The 20266-nt window shown below is 39.2% G+C and overlaps 2 protein-coding genes across 3 annotated transcripts in view; one reads left to right on the top strand and one right to left on the bottom strand.

The window, feature by feature from the left end:
• The first annotated feature begins 1053 nt into the window (after positions 1 to 1053).
• Positions 1054 to 20266, top strand: part of LOC114317178 (protein HOTHEAD) — a 33016-nt gene continuing 13803 nt past the window's right edge. Inside the window, exons 1-2 of one of the 2 annotated variants that reach the window (XM_028263878.2) lie at positions 1054 to 1491; positions 4724 to 5365. In XM_028263878.2, coding sequence (XP_028119679.2) covers positions 1410 to 1491; positions 4724 to 5365 — 724 coding nt within the window. In that variant the 5' untranslated portion in view covers positions 1054 to 1409. The remainder of the gene's footprint in view (positions 1492 to 4723; positions 5366 to 20266) is intronic. The other variant, XM_028263875.2, reaches the window with a different exon arrangement.
• LOC145796064 (uncharacterized) lies at positions 14223 to 18321 on the bottom strand. Its single transcript, XM_082881057.1, has 2 exons — positions 15286 to 18321; positions 14223 to 15204 (listed from the first exon to the last, which is right to left on the bottom strand). The coding sequence occupies exons 1-2, from the start codon at positions 15931 to 15933 to the stop codon at positions 14368 to 14370; spliced, it is 1485 nt and encodes a 494-aa protein (XP_082737183.1). The 5' UTR covers positions 15934 to 18321; the 3' UTR covers positions 14223 to 14367.

Below are 20266 nucleotides of genomic sequence, written 5' to 3'. Positions count from 1 at the left end.
GACACTCGACTAATTTTTCGACTCTTTGGTTCTTTTTCCTTTTTGCGAATCTAGACGGATAATTTCTTTTAAGAGTCATGATGAGCTGATATCAAAATATTTTTTTAGATCAAAATTCAAAACAAGAGCACCACCACTTAACAAAGCACAAAACTTTTAAATTATGTGATGTGGACTATTAAACTTAAATAAATTCTTCTTGATGATGTAAATACTAATATTATAATAGCAATTAATTGGACAAAAGACAAGATAGATATTTAATTAATTGAATAGGAAAAAAAATATTTACCTATGCTTGCTTTGCTGAGATCAAAATATTTTTTTAAATCAAAATTCAAAATAAGAGTGCCACCACTTAACAAAACACAAATTTTTTAAATTATGTGATGTGAACTATTAAACTTAAATAATTTTTTCTTGATGATGTAAACACCAATATTATAATAGTAATTAATTGTGCAAAAGACAAGATAAATGTTTAATTAATTGAATAAAAAAAAATACCTGTGCTGGTCGCTTCTTTGTCTGGGCTACACAGCTTCTTCTCCTTGCTGGTGTGTGCTATCAAAGGGAAGGTTGGATTAAGAGATGATAGGGTTAAGAATTAGAAAAAATAAAAATAAAAATAAAAATAAAAAAAATGGGCCTTTTAGACTGTTGGGCTGGGCTTTATACTGTTGGTCTTTTAATGGGTCAAAAAAGTTAAGTTAGTTTGGATTTTTTTTCAAAAATATTTTTGGACTCAAAACACACCTAACATATTATACTAACTTATAATATGAGGGGGTTCTATTTTGAGCCTATTTTGAAGGGTCCTAAGCCATGGCCTTGTGCGCCGATGGCCAAGGCTTGGCCTATTAACAATGCAATGCCTTTACTTCATTCTAAATAAATTTAAAAATAAAATAAAATAAAATATTAATTAATTAATTAATTAATTAAAAAAAAGTAAAAGTTTACTATACATTTGATATGGTTCTTAATTAATGTATACAAAACTTTTTTGTCTTGCTCATAGTGAAAGAATGGCTGAGATTTGACTTCATTCGCAACCATAAATGAGAGCTATTTTGGGAAGAGATAAGGAGGGAAGGGCAGTTGTTGTTTTATTTCACATTGCATACATTTCAACAATCTCTAAAAAGATTCTGAGTGAGATGGGAGCAACATTTACGTAGTTGAACTATCAACTCCCTCTTTTTCCGAGAAAGTGTGACAATTGTTTTCCCGAGAAAGTGTTACGAAGTTCTTTGTGCGGTGAGGGATGTTTTGCCGCTGAGATCGTTAAGGTTTCCATATTTATTGAAGGGGCATTTGTTAGTTTGATTATTGGTGTTGTGTGCAGAGAAACACAGATCAAAAGTTTCCTTTTATTTTTGTGATTTGATTGAAGTCACAGAGAGAAAATGAGTTCAAGGTCGCAGTGGAATTTTATTGCTACAGCTCTCCTTGGAATTCTCCTCCTTGATTCTTGTTTCTCAGAGAACGGTATCTTCCTAACCTGCACTCTCTCTCTCTCTCTCTCTCTCTCTCTCTCAGAGAACGGTATCTTCCTAACCTGCACTCTCTCTCTCTCTCTCTCTCTCTCTCTCTCTCTCTCTCTCTCTCCTTATTTGACAAAACTTGCGACAAAATTTTCTTTGTGGATAAAATATATATATATATATATATATATATATATGTTTAGTTTGAGTTTTTTAGATTGAATTTTTTAAAAATTAAATTTTTTGTTTTTCATGTTTTTTTATTATTAATGAATATTTTTAAAAATTAAGCAATTTTTTACGTTTTTTAAATGTACTCTACTTAGATATATTTAAAAAGTAAAAAAATTTGTGAAAAAATATTTTAAAAAATTAACAAATACATAAAACTACAAAAAATATACTAAAGTTTTGTTTTGTTTTTTTTTTTTTTGTATTTCGGTATTTATTGAATTTTTAAAAGATTTTTTCACAAAAATTATACTTTTATGTGTATTTATGTTAAGTGTGTCTAAAAATGAAAAAAAAAAGGGGAATTTTTTTTAAGGTCCTTGGTATTAAGATTTTATAGCATAAAGGACACTCAATATTTTCATGATGTCTAAGGTCCCTCAACATCAATCCAGAGAAAATTCGATCCAGAGAATTTCTCTGGACAAATCACAGAGAAAATTCCAAATTTCTCTGGACCATCACAGAGAAAATTCCAAATTTCTCTGGACAACAATGAGGACTAGTGCTCTGCTTCAGAGAAAATTGGGTTGGTCCAGAGAAATTCTCTGATTTCCAAAGCAATTGATTCAGAGCATTCTCACGAGCCTTCTTCGGATTCTGAACTTGTTAAGCACCTCAAAGGCATCATCAAGGTCTACAATTATATATATATATATATATATATATATTTTTAACCTTGCTTCCACTTTGTCCTCGTCTGGTTTTGGATTTGCTGTTGCTGTCGTAATGTCGATTCAGTGTTTGCGGAAATATATGTGTATGTGTGTCCATGAAAGCGAGTGTTTTGCTTTAGATTTTAATATGCACGTCTTTGTTTATAGAAATTTTAAGAAAAGAGAATGGCCAATTCAATTTCCATAAATGTCCCAAAATGTTTAAATAGTTTCTTGTTGTAACTTATATATTTATTTTTTTATTTTGAATAAGCTGGGAAGTTGAAGTCATGATTGGCAGTGGTATATGCTTAGTTTTGTGGTGGGCCAATCTCGGTTGCTGAGTGCATGGAGGAAGTTTTGACAAATCCTTTCTGTATCACCGCCATTGAAGCTATATATATATGTGTGTGTATGTATTCTAGAGAGAGAGAGAAAAGTGGGAAGTTGAGGTTTGATTTCAGTCAAATTTCTCTGTGATATATGGGTGTGGGAGTTGAGGGACCTTAGACATCATAAAATAATATTGTGGATCTCTTCCATTATGAAAAGTGGGAGAGGGACCCTAGACCAATTTTCTCAAAAAAAAATTACTTAAAATATTTTAAAAAATTCAATAAAAACAAAAAAAAATACGAAAAATAAGAAAGTAAAATTTTCTTAAAAGTGTTTTCAGAAAAAAGAAACCAAAGAAGTTGTAATTTGGTCTCTTGGTCACTCAACAAAAATATAAAATAAATAAATTAAAATGATAGCATTATTGTTTCTTCATTTTTTTATTTTTATCTTTTGGGTTTTGTTTTAGTTTTTTCAAAACCCCTGTACTGGTACACATCATACTCATCTTCATGAATTCTATTTAAATCATCATTTAAGTCATCTATTATTTAGGTAAGCTTGATAGTTGCTCATCAACTTCTCATTTATACCTTTTTCAAAACTTTTTGTGCGAAAGTATCAAATATTTATGAGAAAAACTAGGAATCATAAAAAAACTTTCATGAAAATGATCATGAAAAATTTGACTCTTGGATTACCTTGATTAGTGTGTGGTGCTTTATTTTAAGTGTAATCCAATGGACATAAATCTTTCATGATCATTTTCATGAAATTTTTTTCATGATACCTAGCTTTGCTCAATATTTATTGCTTTTATAGAGCCAGATTAACATGATGTTCAATGAAAATTTCGTTAGAAAATTAAGGCTGTGTTTGGTTTGTCTTTAAAATCTTGATTCCAAAAAGTAAAATTTTCAAATCACTTTTCAAAATTCATAACCAAATATACAACTCAAAAATTACTCAAAACTGAGTTCAAAAATCAATTTCAAAACTTTTAACCAAACACACAACTCAAAATTCAAAACTTTTTTCAAAACTTTATTTGAAAAAAAAAAACAAATTCAAAAAAATATTTTTTATTTTGTTTTTTAAAATTATTTTTGGAATCATGATTTGAGTATGGAGTCGTATTTTGAGTTTTGAATTGAGTTTTAAAAAGAGAAAATTTGTTTGGTTATGAATTTTGAAAAAAGTTTTGAGTTGCATTTTGAGTTTTGAGTTGTATTTTGAAATTTCTTGGATTAATTTTTTTTTTACATATTTAAAAATTTTCTTGATTTTAATTTTTTAGGGTAAATATTTTATATTTCAAATATTTATTTATTTATTTTAATATGCACTATATTTCATACATTTATGTGATGTATTTTTTTTAATATTAAAAGTTAAAAAAATATTTTTTTTATTTTAAATATATAATTTTTATTTTATAAATATATTTTTAAGTATTTTAATTTTGTTGTTATGCGTTGATTATGATTTGAGTGTAGAGTTTTGAAAGTAATGTGGAGTTTAGAGTTATGTGTTTGGTTACGATTTGAGTGTGAAGTTGTATTTTGAATTTAAAATATTAAAATTAAAAATTAAAATATTTACAAAATAAAATAAAATGTTTAAAATAAAATTTTCTTAAACATTTTTTAATATTTTAAAAAAATAAATTCAAAAAATTCAAAATACAACTTAAAATTCAAAAAGTCAAAAGTCAAAACTCTTTTCAAAACTTAAAATTCAAAAACTCTTTTTCAAAACACTTTTTAAAATCTATAACCAAACAAATTTTTTTTTTTCAAAGTTCAACTCATAATTTCACACTCAAATCACAACTCCAAAAAATGAATCACAATTCAAAAACTAAGTCAAACGTAACCTAAAACTTGTTGGAAATTTTATTTTATTTCTTATGTTGAATTTTGGTTAGAATGAAATGCGGAGAAAAATAAAAATAAAAAATAAAAAAAATCTAGAATTAAATGCATTCTCCCTGTCTTTCTCAAACACACACAGCCCCATATCCCACGTTCGCCCTTGACGCAACACAGGCACCGGCAGAGATATTCTACGATTACATCATCATAGGCGGAGGAACCGCGGGCTGTGCTCTCGCGGCTACTCTCTCACAAGGCGCAAATGTTTTAGTGCTGGAGCGAGGCGGTTTGCCCTACGGAAACCCTACCATCAACAACATAGGCTCTTTCTCCGACACTCTGACCAACGCATCTCCATCGTCCCCTTCCCAATCCTTCACCTCCACTGACGGTGTCAAGAACGCTAGAGCCCGTGTGTTGGGTGGCGGAACTTGTTTAAACGCCGGGTTCTACACCCGAGCTAGCACCGCCTACGTGAGGCAAGTGGGTTGGGACCAAAAATTGGTGAATGAATCGTATGAGTGGGTGGAAAATAAGTTGGTGTTCCGGCCACCGGTGTTGGAGTGGCAATCGGCGGTGAGAGATGGGTTGCTTGAAGTGGGTGTGGTGCCGGACAATGGGTTCACATATGATCATATATATGGGACTAAGGTTGGTGGGACAATATTTGATCAAGATGGTCACAGACACACTGCTGCTGATTTGTTGGAATATGCCGATCCAACAAAGATTACTGTTTATTTGAATGCCGTAGTACACCAGATCTTCTTCCGAACGACAGGTGATCATTGATGGTACTTTTTTGCTGCAGTGTCTCAAGTAGGGTAAATTACTTTTTTTTATATTTTCAATGTAAAGTTTAGGACTCTGAATATTCTCACGAGGATAATTAGAAAATATTATGAATTTTAAATAATTTATTAAATTTTTTATTAGATTTTTTATATGAGTGTGAGATCCATACAAACTTACATTTGATAAAACATTTGATAGATTATTTAGGGTATCTTACATTACTCAGGAAAAACTATTCTATAACCATGTAGCATTGCTACAAATCAATTTCAGTCATTCATTAGTGTGAGACTCACGTGGGTCCCACACCAATGAATGGTTGAACAAGGCCACATCAATGCCTTAATGCCCCGTTTGTTTGGGGTTATAAGGAGGGGATTAATGCCCTGTTTGCTTGGGGTTATAGGGAGGGGATTGAGATTACTAATCTCTTGGTATTACTAATGGAGTGTTTGTTTGAGAGATGGGGAGGTCCCCTTGGAAGGGGGATGGTAAGGAGGAGGTAGAGATGATATTAGAAAAATAGTGAGGGGATTTGAAATTTTTTTATTATTTTTATTTTTTATATATTGAGAATTTTTTTTTAAATATTAATGTTTAATTTTTTATATTTTTTTATTTGTTTTATTATTTTATATAAAAATAATTTAACAATTTATCACTATTAATCCCCTCACTAACAATCCCCTCATTATAAATCCCTTTATTCTATCTCTGAAAACAAACGGAACCTTAGGGTATTGAATAATTGCTCGAAGGTTAGTGAACATTAAAGAAACAACAATGCTAGACACTAAATTTTTTATTGAAAATTTATTGAACAGTTATCTAGGTGTAAGTGTTATATGAGTGTGGTTTGACAAGCTTGTGAGTGATTTGATAAATTTTTTGTTAATTTATTTTGTATCTCTCCCATTTTTCTCAAAGAAAACAACAATGCTAGAGGCATTAAATTTTTTATCAAAAAATTTATCAAATTCTCACATGGGTGTGTGTCCTACATGAGTGTGGGTCTCACACCTAAGTGAGAGTTTGATAAATTTTTTGGTAATTTATTTTGTATCTCTAGCATTTTTTTAAAGAAAATATGTTAATATATTTGAAATTATTTGTAAATTATGTTAAGATATGAGCTTACTGTTTTGAGCAATTGATGATGTGAAAAAAAAAAAACGTTATACACATAGAAAAGAGAATGAGCGTTGAACCTGTGGGGACATATTTTCTGAATACCAACACGTTGCATGGTGACGCCGACGTGTCAGCCGAGGTGCCACGTGCCCTGGTAGTTAAGCCGAGGTAATCTAGGAGAAGCCGAGGTCATCTCCGAAGATGTCGGAATCCGAAGATAAGGGACAAGAGTCCTGAAGCAAAGAGGGGACTTAATTAAGATAAGGATAAACCTCTTAGGGAGTTTATCTCTATCTCCTAAAGAGTCCAGAGTAAGTACTGAGATTGGGGTACATAGAAGTCATATTTCTAGTTGGACTTGGATTAAGTATATTATAAAAGAGAGGCACCCCCGTGGGTCTAAGGTATGTAATTCATACTTTGAGTATTCAGTTTAATACTTGATTATCCTTGAGAAACATACTGACTTGATCGTCGGAGTGCCCCCGGGTGGAAGAACCACCGCCGGAGCTTTTCCTTTCTGTTACAGGTTACTGGAGCCATCTATTCTGCCGGTGCTTTGCTGCTGATCACTAAACGGGCAGTGTGGTCAGATTTTTACCCACACAATTTGGCGCCGTCTGTGGGAACGAAGGAAGAATAGATGGCCACTAACGGACAACAGGAAAATATTGGGGATGACGCTCCCACTGGGAGTGGCAGACCAATTGGCCTCGACATTGAAGGAGACAACCACAATTCAGAAGCCCGTGGCCAGGGCCACAGGGAAAACGACGTAAACCTGGAAGGCGACACGTCAAAAAGAACAAACCAAGGAACGTACTACAATGAAGATAACCTCCAGACATGGAGGGACAGGTGCCTACGGAGGGATGAGGAAGTAAAAGAGTTGGCGGACAAGTTGGCAGACCTTCAGTCAGTCGTCAACTTCATGATGCAAAACAATGTAATGCAGCCACCATACCCGCTGCAAGATACGCCGATACCAGCGACCAATACCCAAAAGGGCGGAAGAAAAACAATCCCCGAGGTTCCTCAGCATACCAGGAGCGGAAGGCACTCTCACCGGCCTTCCAGGGAAGTCGGACGAGAAAAGCCGAGACAAGAAGAGTCCCGAAGGACGCAACACATGAAGAATCCAGACCCCAAAGAACATCGACATGTTCAGAGGCAAATACTCCACTTTGACACAACCCATGAAGAAAGACCCAAACGGACCCACCTCGAGGCCGAAAGCAGTGTGCCAAAAAGATTGAAATCCAGAGACAGCCGAGCTCCAGGGAGGAGCAAAGAAGACTTGAGGGACTACCTCAAGAGGAGGCAACAGAACGGAGAAGCCGAGGTAAATTCCCCAGTGAAACCGAAGACAGCCTTCTCGGCCGAACTGGACAAATTCGAACCACCCAAAAGATTCAGTATGCCGAGATTTCAAATCTATGACAGTAAATCAGATCCAAACTTTCATGTTGGGTTGTACCTAAATTCAATGGCGCTATACAGCGGAAACGAGCCGTTGCTCTGCAAAGTATTCCCCTCATCGTTCGGGGAAATTGCATCTGATTGGTTCCACAAGTTACCAAAAGGAAGTATAAAGACATGGGAAGGCTTGGCCGAGATGTTTGTGGCCAGATTCGTGACCAACAAGCTGCAGCCCCTGAGGGTTGATGCTTTGATGGCTCTACGAATCACCAAGGAAGAAGGCCTCAGGGCCTATGCGAAGAGGTACTACGAGGTGTTCAACCGAATACCTGAATGCAACCAGGAAGTAGCAGTCGTGTCTTTCAAGAACGGCCTGAAAGATGACTGCCCACTACGGAAGTCTTTGGCAAAAACATTGCCAAAAAGCATGGAAGAACTCATGGCAAGAATTGAGAAATACGCCAGGGCCGAGGAAGATACGTCGGGAAACAAAGAGGTGAAGCAAGAAAAGGGAAACGGCTCGCCAAAGCGAGGCCGAGTCAACAATGGACCCACCAGACAAGAAATAGAATTAAGAAATAAACAGGCGGTAACCACGGTATTCCGGATCCCAATCCATAAAATCTTGGATCGAATTCGAAATCAACCATATTTCAGGGCTCCGGAAAGAGCACTAGGGGAATTCATGGGAAGAAACGTCGGCAGACGTTGCGCCTACCACAATGAAGAAGGGCATCCAACTCAAGGTTGCAGAGCCTTAAAAGCACACTTGGAGGACCTAGTAAGGCAAGGCCTCCTGAGGGACCTGGTCGATGAGGCCAGAACAAGGGAAGAACAGGCAAGGTTGCCTCAAGCACCAGCAGCACCCCCTCCCCCAGCACAGCTACCACAGGCAGGAGAACCAAGGGTGGTCAATGTGATCCACTCAAGGGTCAACGAAAACGAAGTCAGAGGAGAAACCCAGAGGGTAAGACATTTACAGCATATCTACCAAGTTGGGGACAAGAGACATCGGCCAGAAGAATGCCAAGGGCCAATGATAGCCTTTACCGAAGCCGACCTAGAATTGGTCCAACATCCGCATAATGATGCCTTGGTAGTATCCCTCCAGGTTGGGGAGTGCCAAGTAAAACGCATCCTAATAGACCAAGGCAGCTCCTGTGATATCATGTACGTCAGATGTTACAAAGAGCTAGGCCTTCACCCCGATGACCTAGAGCAATCCAGCGGCCCGATGGTCGGCTTTAATGGAACGCCGACATGGCCACTGGGTGCAACAAGCTTGGAGGTACAAGCCGGCACTAAGAAGATCAGGACAGAATTCCTGGTCATTGACACACCCTCACCATACAACATCATCCTTGGAAGACCGTGGTTGCATGCAATGGGGGCAGTTCCCTCGACGTTGCATCAACTACTCCGGTTCCCAACAGAGCATGGGATTGAAGAAGTCAGAGGGGATCAACTACAAGCCAAAAATTGCTCCATGGCAGCAATAAAATCCACCTGTAGTATACGGGAGCCTAAGAAAGCAGAAGTTGAAGATGAGGACATAGAAGTCCTGGAAGATGTTGGGAAAGAACCAGCCGAGAAAAGCGAAGAGGCGCTAAAGAAAATCCTCGTCCAGGAGGGCGACGAAGAACGATTTTTTCTTCTCGGCTCCGGCTTAGCCAGAGAAGAGGAAAAGGAACTGGAAGATTTTTTAAGGGCAAACATAGAGGCGTTCGCCTGGACACCCTATGAAATGCCTGGCATTGACCCCGAGGTCACTTGCCACAGTCTGAACGTCGACAGATCGGCAAAACCAGTGATTCAACGAGCCAGAAGGCCGACGTTATTGCACGTCGAAGCAGTGGAAGAGGAGGTAGACAGACTCCTTGAAGCCAGGGCCATCCGAGAAGTTCAGTACCCGACATGGCTGTCCAACACAGTAGTAGTAAAAAAGAAGAATGGCAAGTGGAGGGTTTGTGTAGATTTTACCAGCCTCAACAAGGCTTGCCCAAAAGACAGCTTTCCTCTGCCCAAAATCGACCAACTGGTAGACGCCACCTCGGGACATGAAAGGATGAGTTTCTTAGATGCATACAGAGGGTACCACCAGATTGCTATGTACCCTCCAGATGAGGAGAAAACCGCGTTCATCACCCCGAAAGGCCTGTACTGTTACAGGGTAATGCCTTTCGGGCTGAAAAACGCAGGAGCAACCTATCAGAGGTTAGTGACAAAGATGTTTAAACACCTGATTGGCAAAACGGTGGAAGTTTACATTGATGACATGGTCGTAAAGACCAAGAAATCAGAAGGTCATCTTGCCGACCTAAAAGAAGTCTTTGACATACTCAAACGATATCGGCTCCGACTCAACGCCTCGAAGTGTGCCTTCGGAGTTGGGTCAGGTAAATTTCTAGGGTATCTGGTAACAAGAAAGGGCATTGAAGCCAGCCCAGACCAAATCAAGGCCATCTTGGAACTACAGAGTCCAACATCGGCAAAGCAAGTTCAAGTGCTCACTGGAAGGGCCGCAGCCCTGAACCGATTCATCAGCAGAAGCTCAGACAAGTGCAGACCCTTCTTTAACCTGGTGAAAAAAGCTACAGACTTCCTGTGGACGGAAGAATGTGAAGCTGCCTTAGCCGACCTAAAAAAGTACCTGACCACAACCCCGGTCCTTTCTAACCCAGTCCCAGGGGAGGAATTATTTTTATACTTAGCAGTCTCTGAACACGCCGTCAGTGCAGTGCTAATCCGAGAGGAAAAAGGGGAGCAGAAGGCTGTCTATTATGTAAGCAAGACTTTGGCTAACGCGGAAACAAGGTACCTTCCACTGGAAAAATTAATGCTAGCCTTGGTAATGGCCTCAAAGAAATTGAGCCATTACTTTCAGGCACACAAGATTGTGATTCTAACAGAGCACCCATTGAAGTCCTTATTACATCAAGGAGACTTAACAGGAAGAATAGCAAAATGGGCAGTAACACTAGGCCAGTTTGACCTAGAATTTAGGCCAAGAACAGCAATAAAGGGCCAAGTTTTGGCCGACTTCGTCGCAGAACTCACACCTGAAGCCATCACACCTCGGGCTCCGTCGAGCCAAGAGGAACATTGCCCCGACAAGCAAAAAGAAACCCAGTCAAAGACAATAGCAAGAGAAAGAAAAGCTCAGACCATGCAGCATCTACATCGTCGATTCGTTCAGACTATTTGTCGATGGAAGTTCAAACCGCCAGGGAGCAGGAGCAGGAGTACTGCTGATATCTCCAGATGGAGAAATTGTAGAACAGTCCATCCGGCTGGGGTTCAAAGCCTCCAATAATGAAGCGGAATATGAGGCATTAATTGCAGGACTAAAGCTAGCAGCAGCAGCAGAGGCAGACGAGGTAATTGTTTTTTGTGATTCACAATTAATTGTTAACCAGTCAACAGGAGAATTTGCAGCCAGAAACGAAAGAATGTCGGCATATGCAAAGGAAGTCATCCGACTGGCGGCCCTATTCCAGAACTGCAGATTACTCCAAGTAAGCCGAGATGACAACACCCACGCCGACGCGTTAGCCAACCTGGCCAGCTCAATTCAAACTGGAAAAACAAGGACAATTATGATCGACTACATGTCGGCCCCGAGCATAGATAAACAGAACATCGAACAAAAAGCAATGTGCGTGGGCTTTGGACCAAGTTGGATGGATGCAATCATTGCATTCCTAAAAGAGGGGAAGCTGCCAGCAGACCATAAAGAAGCACATAAAATTAGGCTGAAATCGGCCAGATTCAGTCTAACAACGGAAGGCCATCTCTACAGGAGGTCCTTCACTGGACCACTTTTAAGGTGCGTACACCCTTTACAGGTTGAAGATTTTCTTTATGAGATTCATGAAGGAATTTGTGGAAGCCATACTGGGGGCAGATCGTTAGCCCATAGGGCCATTACCAAAGGGTATTGGTGGCCCTACATGCAAAAGGATGCCGAAGCCTATGTAAAGAAGTGTGAGCAATGTCAAAAGTTTGCACCTCTGATACATCAGCCAGCTGCCGACCTAAACCCAGTATCCAGCCCTTGGCCGTTTGCCCAATGGGGCATGGATCTGGTTGGACAACTTCCCCAAGCAACTGGGCAAAGAAAATATTTACTGGTAACAACAGACTACTTCACAAAATGGATAGAGGCAGAACCTCTTGCCAAAATCCGAGATGTGGATGTCAAGAATTTTATCTGGAGAAACATAATCACCAGATTTGGGATTCCAAGAGCAATAGTTGCCGACAACGGAACACAGTTCGACAGCAAACTTATCAAAAACTTTTGTGCAAAATTCAAGATCAAGAACTATTTCTCAACCCCAAGTTTTCCTCAAAGCAATGGGCAAGCAGAGGCGTCCAACAAAGTAATCCTGGATGGAATAAAGAAGAGGCTCCAGGCAGCAAAAGGAAAGTGGGCGGACGAGCTGCCCAACGTACTTTGGGCATATCGGACTACGCCGAGAAGATCAACAGGAGAATCCCCCTTTGCCATGGCCTATGGCACAGAAGCAGTCATCCCATTGGAGATCGGCATCCCAGGGATCAGAACCCAGGGAGTAGAGAATGGCACCAATGACATACTCTTAGCCCGAGACCTGGATTTACTAGAAGAACGAAGAGAGAAGGCTGCAATTCAGCTTGCAGTATACCAACAACAGCTTGCCAGAGCTTACAACAAGAAAGTTAATCCAAGGGATTTTCAAGTTGGCGACTTAGTCCTAAGAAAAGTCGTCGGGAACAAGAAGGATCCCAGGGAGGGCAAGCTTGGCCCAAACTGGGAAGGACCCTACAGAGTTACTTCAGTATTAGGCAATGGAGCATATCGGCTTGAAGACAATGAGGGCAAAGCATTGCCCAGACCTTGGAATACTTGTAATTTGAAATTCTTCTATCATTAAAAAAACATCATTGTTTGGCCGATATTATCAATAAAGTCTTTTCAGAATTCTCTCAACATGTATGATTGATGTTTATTGAAGACATATCAAACTCAGGCAAACTAAGCCGATGTTATTCCTTGATCCACTTGTTGAAATTTGTAGCAATTTACAAGTTGGAATCAAGCTGATTCCTTATCTTCACTTGTTGAAATTTGTAGCAATTTACAAGTTGAAGTTAAGCCGATGTTATTCCTTGATCCACTTGTTGAAATTTGTAGCAATTTACAAGTTGGAATCAAGCTGATTCCTTATCTTCACTTGTTGAAATTTGTAGCAATTTACAAGTTGAAGATAAGCCGATGTTATTCCTTAATTCACTTGTTGAAATTTGTAGCAATTTACAAGTTGGAATTAAGCTGATTCCTTATCTTCACTTGTTGAAATTTGTAGCAATTTACAAGTTGAAGTTAAGCCGATGTTATTCCTTGATCCACTTGTTGAAATTTGTAGCAATTTACAAGTTGGAATCAAGCTGATTCCTTATCTTCACTTGTTGAAATTTGTAGCAATTTACAAGTTGAAGATAAGCCGATGTTATTCCTTAATTCACTTGTTGAAATTTGTAGCAATTTACAAGTTGGAATTAAGCTGATTCCTTATCTTCACTTGTTGAAATTTGTAGCAATTTACAAGTTGAAGTTAAGCCGATGTTATTCCTTGATCCACTTGTTGAAATTTGTAGCAATTTACAAGTTGGAATCAAGCTGATTCCTTATCTTCACTTGTTGAAATTTGTAGCAATTTACAAGTTGAAGATAAGCCGATGTTATTCCTTAATTCACTTGTTGAAATTTGTAGCAATTTACAAGTTGGAATTAAGCTGATTCCTTATCTTCACTTGTTGAAATTTGTAGCAATTTACAAGTTGAAGATAGGCCGAGGTTATTGCTTAAGTTTTCATAGCAATATGTGGGTTGTTTAAACCCTAGAGAAGATACTTAACACTTGTTGAAATTTGTAGCAATTTACAAGTTTATGTTAAGCCGACGTATGATCACCCGCTGAGGTATACAGAAAACTAACGGGTTGAAGCAAAGGTTAAGTATATTGTTTAGACACTTGTTGAAATTTGTAGCAATTTACAAGTAGATTAGAACGAAATCATTGTTTAAATACTTGTTGAAAACTTGAAAAAAAAAAATGGCAAAAGTATACATTGAGTAGTATATGTTTTGTACTTATCAAAATTTATACAAGGTTTGCAGGTCAGTATCTTGCCGAAGTAAAAAGCTTTGCAGTTATACCCGAGGTATGTAACCCCGAGAAGATTGCACAAAGAAAGCAGAAAGCAAGCAAAAATTTCTAAGTATAGAACTACGCAGAAGCAAACAACAGAACATCATAAGATTGAAATATCCATAGCAAGAACAGTTGCAATTACATACTGAAAAAGGCACATCGGCCATAAGAAGGAATATACATTGTCCGGGAATTGAAAGAAAAAACAAAGTCCAAAATCCAGAAAAGAAAGAAGGGAAAATCAAGACTCTTGAACATCAGCAGCAGCAGGAACTGGAACCTCGGATGATTCAGCTGGAATCTCCTCGGCCACCTTCTCCGCTTGTATTTCGGCATCTATCTCTGCCAAAGTTGTGTCAAGACTTCTTTCAGTCAGAAGGAGGTCAGATGATAGACACCCTGGAACAGACTCCTTGGACACTTCCTCAGCATCATCACCCCCCTCATCTTGAGTTAAGTCCATAACCAGTTCAGCGGGAGGAGGGGACTTGACTTCGGCAGCATTCTTGGGTTTTCTCACCAAGGCCTCACCATCATGTTTTTCTTCATCTTCCTCCTCGGCCTCGGACTCTGACTCACCTTCAGGAGGAGGTGGAGGAAATGGTAACGGAATAGCATCGGCCTGACGCAATGGCGAGTCAGCAGGAAGGTCAAGCTTCTTTATCAAGGACATCCAACCAAGGGAAAATCCCCTGTTGCATGCCTGCCTGACTTGAAGCTTGTAGTCTTCTGCAACGTCAGCCATACCTTGAGCATAGGCCTTTTCATCGGCCTCTTTGATTTCGGCCTCCTTGGTGGCCAGCGCTTGTTGAAGTTCTTTTTGCGCTTGGACCTTCTGAGCCTCGGCCTCCCTTTTCTCGGCTTCAGCTACTTTTTTAACGGCTTCAGCAGCTTCGGCCTTTTCAAGAGCTAAGGTTTGGTTCTTCGTTGCAGCCTCGGCTTGATCCTCTAGTTTTTTCATTTTTACTTCAAGGGCCCTTAATTCTCTCTTCATTGAAGTTGCTTCCCTCTTCATATCAACCAATCTTTGACGATTCTCAAAGGATTGCATTGAAAATGAATGGGCATGTTGGATAGCCTGAATGAAAACAGAAGTATCAGAAAATTTTCTCAGAAAGAAAAAGAATGAAGAAACATAAATACAAACAGAAATACTTACTTGAGCAGAGTGTTGGAGCATAAGAGCATAATTTTCATACTCACTAAAACTGGCATTTCGCTCCAAGTCATTCGGTAGGAGCAGAGCAGTGCTAAGAGCGACAGCAACATTAATGTCGTCAGCACTCTCGCTAGCCATAATGGGCCTGTCCTCCAGAGATAGATCAGGGGCCCATGGGACGTCGGGCTTCTTTGAAGCCGAGGTCGTCGCAGACGATGACCTTGGCCGCTTTGTTTGTGTAGACCCTGAGGGTTGACCCTCAGCAGATCTCTTGGTAGAGACAGAGGCTGATTTCTTGCTTTCTGCCAGCTTTGAAATAGGCACAGTATCTTCAGCTTCGGCATCTGTAGCCTTGGCCTTAGGTTGAGCCCTTTTTACTCTCTTTTGTTTGGGTGGGAGCATTGTTTGCGTTGGTGCGGCTTCGGCGTCAGTTGGAATGTCGGCAAGAAGATCTTGGACGACAGGCTTTGAACGAACCATTTCGGCTGTTTTTACAAGCTTTCTTCGGCGTCTACGTTCAGGGATTGGTATTAAGTAGGGGGCCGAAGTCGATGGAAGATCGGCTGGGCTAGACGTGGACTCTTGATCTGTTCGGGATGTGGAAGCAGTTAAGGTTGTGGCTTTGGGTAGAGAAAGACTCTTCTTCATTTTTCTTGGGACGTCGGGTAAGGTGGATTTGTATGTGGGGATGAAGTTTAGTAACACTGGGGCTTTTCGTTTTTGGATTGGAAGGCCAAGAAGTGTTTTCAGATCTGTTCCTGGGAAGAAGGATTGACGAAAATTTTTCGGTGGCTGATGAAGATCTGCAAAGAATCAGACGTCAGAAACAACAAAAGTATTTAAGTGTTGAATGAAAACAACTAAGTATTGACTCAGGGCTCTTACTCTTGCCCTCTGTAAGTGTTCGAGGAAGAGGGTAGAGGTGGACATCTTCATCTGGGCCAAATTCCCAATTTCCAGAGGCAATAAGAAAGTCATCTCCAGCCCCCTTGTTGGAGTCTGGAAGGTCGGCTATAATCTTGTACTGAGTGGATCTCGGCTTAAGGTAATAGACAAAACCCCTATCCTTCAGATCAAGAGGGCACATGGTATAACAATATTGAAGGTCGGCTAGGGTGATTCTAAGGTTTTCTTGCCTAGCTAAGGCTATAATACCGTTAATTACCCTATAGGAGTTGATAGTAAGTTGCATAGGGTTCAGCTTATAGAAATGGAGAACTTGACGAAAGAGGGGATCGAGTGGAAGCCGAAGTCCACATTCGGTAAAAGCAACTATTGGAAAGGGCATTGTATGATCTGTGGGCACGATGGTATCATTATCCCCAGCCAATTTAAGGTGAACATCGGCTGGGATAGAGAATTCTTGTCTAAAGTATTCAAGTTTTGTTGGGGTATTCACCCTATGCCTCCACATACCCATTATGTTGGCTTAAACTAAGAGGAATCTGTTTCAGAAGGTGGGCGTTTTTCAGGTTTCCCTAAAGATTAAGGGTTCTACAGACAAATCCCAAATCCATGAACTATGAAGGTAAAGATCGAGGGCACAGATCTGGGACAGATACAAAAAAGAAGAAAACAAAGACGAAGTTTCAGATTCAAGAACAGAGGTATAGTTCTCAGAAGCAATAGAGATACAGAAACAAATCAAGAAACAGCGGCAAAGAGAATGATGAAAAAGCATAGAAGCTCAAAGTATAGCCACAAATTCAAGAGACAAATAAATCCCAGACCTCGAACAAAATCAGTAATGGCAGTAGACAGACAAAAGCACATAAAGAGAATTGAAGAATTAAAAGAAAGGGTCTTACCAGAACAAATGAAGCCAAGGCAGTGCTCACCGAACCCAGAAACCAGTTGCAACAACAAAGAGGGCTTTTGCAAGAATGAAGGATCAAAAGCAGTTCCAGAAGAAAGTTTGAAGCAATGGCGGATTCGAAGAAGAAAAAGCTTTCAGAAAGAGAGAGAACGAGAAGACAGAATGAAAAAGTGAAGGAAAAGAAGAGGCAAAAAAGAGTTTTGTCAAAAATTTGAAACGGCGGCAAAAATAGGGCAATTATTGCGCCTAGAGCAACGCACGCGTCAGACGGCGCAGATGAACGAACAGACAGCTTCAGGCGCGTCACTAACACGCTCCAATAAAGACGAAACACGTAAAAGAAACAGTTGGATATGCATGACAGCTCATGCGCGTAGGGGAGTACGACCGAAGCCTCGTTCTCCGAAGAGAACACGTCGGCTGAAAGAAGATAATCTTGGCAAAACAGTTTTTTTTGAGCCATTGCTCAGAAAAGAAGTGACAAAATTTCGGAATAGATTCCATCACCTCAGAATGCCGAGGTAATGGAACCTAGGGGGCAGTTGTGGGGACATATTTTCTGAATACCAACACGTGGCATGGTGACGCCGACGTGTCAGCCGAGGTGCCACGTGCCCTGGTAGTTAAGCCGAGGTAATCTAGGAGAAGCCGAGGTCATCTCCGAAGATGTCGGAATCCGAAGATAAGGGACAAGAGTCCTGAAGCAAAGAGGGGACTTAATTAAGATAAGGATAAACCTCTTAGGGAGTTTATCTCTATCTCCTAAAGAGTCCAGAGTAAGTACTAAGATTGGGGTACATAGAAGTCATATTTCTAGTTGGACTTGGATTAAGTATATTATAAAAGAGAGGCACCCCCGTGGGTCTAAGGTATGTAATTCATACTTTGAGTATTCAGTTTAATACTTGATTATCCTTGAGAAACATACTGACTTGATCGTCGGAGTGCCCCCGGGTGGAAGAACCACCGCCGGAGCTTTTCCTTTCTGTTACAGGTTGCTGGAGCCATCTATTCTGCCGGTGCTTTGCTGCTGATCACTAAACGGGCAGTGTGGTCAGATTTTTACCCACACAGAACCTAAAATTGTATATTTAATAATACAAAATATAAATAAATAAATTATCACCTGAATAAATTATAAATAAATTAAAATCTGGTTAGGATCACTCATGTTTTCTGATCTATCTGTTCTATCCATCTCTTTATTCTCTCCAACACCGGTCTCACATCCTCTCACATTGGTGGACCACATTTGTTTATTTTATTATTTAAAATTTTTTTTATAATATATACCATCTTATTTTAGTATATTATATGTTTGGTTATGACTTTTGTAATTTTTAATTATGAGTTAAATATTGTGTAATTATGATTCATTGAGATGAAAAGGTCCATTGTTTTTATTTTTTATTTTTGGTTACGGTGTGTTAATTATAACCTTGGTTATGGTTAAAATAGTATGCGGTTATGTCTTAAGTGGTATTTAATTATAAATCATTATTATCTTTTTAGTTATGATTGAAAAGAATTAAGTTTTAAAACAAAGTGTCAAAACCTCAAAATATTATAATTTGCATTTATTACACAACAAAATTAAGTATGAATTATAAAGTTTTCTTTTTCCAAATACAACATTGTGAAACTAGGAAAATCCTCTCACATGGATTGTAGAGATCCAACGAAAAGATGAGCTTAGCTCTTGTATATCTGCAAAGACGAACATAGTCGGCGCCACCCAACCGGGGTTGTCGGCCAGAGACACTCTGATAAAGTTAGCCACTAAAATCAAAGAAGGAAGATGAAGAAAATGAAAAATGTTTGTGTGCTGTCTGCTAGAAAGATGAGGCCAACCTTAGCCCTCGAGATGCCCTTTTTTTTATAGAGATGGGAGTTGTGATATTTCCTTGATAGATATTTGTTCGGTGAGCTTGCTTGTTTGGATTAGGCCCATTGTCAGGCCTTGTTTGGGTTAGCCCAATAAGCTATTTTTTTTTTTCTGGCTCCTACAATTGTCCCAAAACTTTCATTGTCTGCGGTAAAGGCAATGAGAATTTTTACTACCGAGCTATGCTCTTCAAATACATGGTAGGTTTCTTGATAAAGAACACGTTTGATAAATGAACAAAATGAATGAATTAATGACTGCATGAATGCATGTGTGCCTCAATGTATGTGCAAATATATGTAAAGCTATATGTATATAAGAGAGAGGAGTGAGCTAAAGCACCGTGAGTAATACTAGAAATACTAGTACAAAATTGTATCACATGAGTCCCAAATAAACTATATCATAAGTGATTTACTTGTCATATCAAAGTTCACAAAGCAAATACATATGTGGTACATCTAATAATGCACGATGGGACCATATAGGTCTAACATAGAGACTCCTTAGGTCTACATCAGATATCTCTGTAACGATAGACCACGGTATTGTTACCCCTGAGCGAGAGTCATAGGCCACGGTATTATATCTCCTGGGGGAGGGCTGTAGGCTGCGGTATTATATCCTCCGAGCGAGGGTTGTAGTAAGAAGGCCACATGTACTATATGTTTTGCTCTGAATTTGGAGACCTTTGCTGATGACGCCCTGTGCCGAGTGCGAAGATTGCGCTGCATTTGGAGACTTTTGTTGATTTTAAGTGGCGATCAGCTGCCAATATTGTAAGGATTTTGAATAGTGCATCACGTGTCATTGATTACCTGTACCAAATAATGTAGACTTGTTGGGCAGAAAAAAGTAGAAAATTGAAAAACCTAAGCCAGTGGTAGAGCATTAAAAAATAGCATCGCTTCGCTGTAAGGAATTGCCGAGTGGAGCATGTTTTGCCAAATGGAGCGCGTTGAAACAAATTTAAGTTGATTTCTTGCCCTTAAGCTAGTATAAATTGTGCTTGTGCCAAGTCGGAGTAAACTAGTACTGCATTGTCTACAACATATATTTGCCCCATTGTTTTCGAATAAGATTTGTTAGTCGGAAGGAATAAAATTGACTTTGGCCAAAAGTGTCGGGGAGTAGGCCGATAACAATTTGAAACGGAGACCTTGCCCCTGCTCCATGTCCTGGCGATAGTGAATGATGCCGAGACAAAGTAGGATGCTTGGCCGATAACAATATATATATACTTGGTACTGGTCTTCTAATAAAATCTACAATTTTTCTGA

Source organism: Camellia sinensis, chromosome 1 (assembly GCF_055761805.1).
Source record: "Camellia sinensis isolate YWXY chromosome 1, ASM5576180v1, whole genome shotgun sequence".
Taxonomy (NCBI): domain Eukaryota; kingdom Viridiplantae; phylum Streptophyta; class Magnoliopsida; order Ericales; family Theaceae; genus Camellia; species Camellia sinensis.
This window is presented reverse-complemented; position numbering and strand designations above follow the sequence as displayed.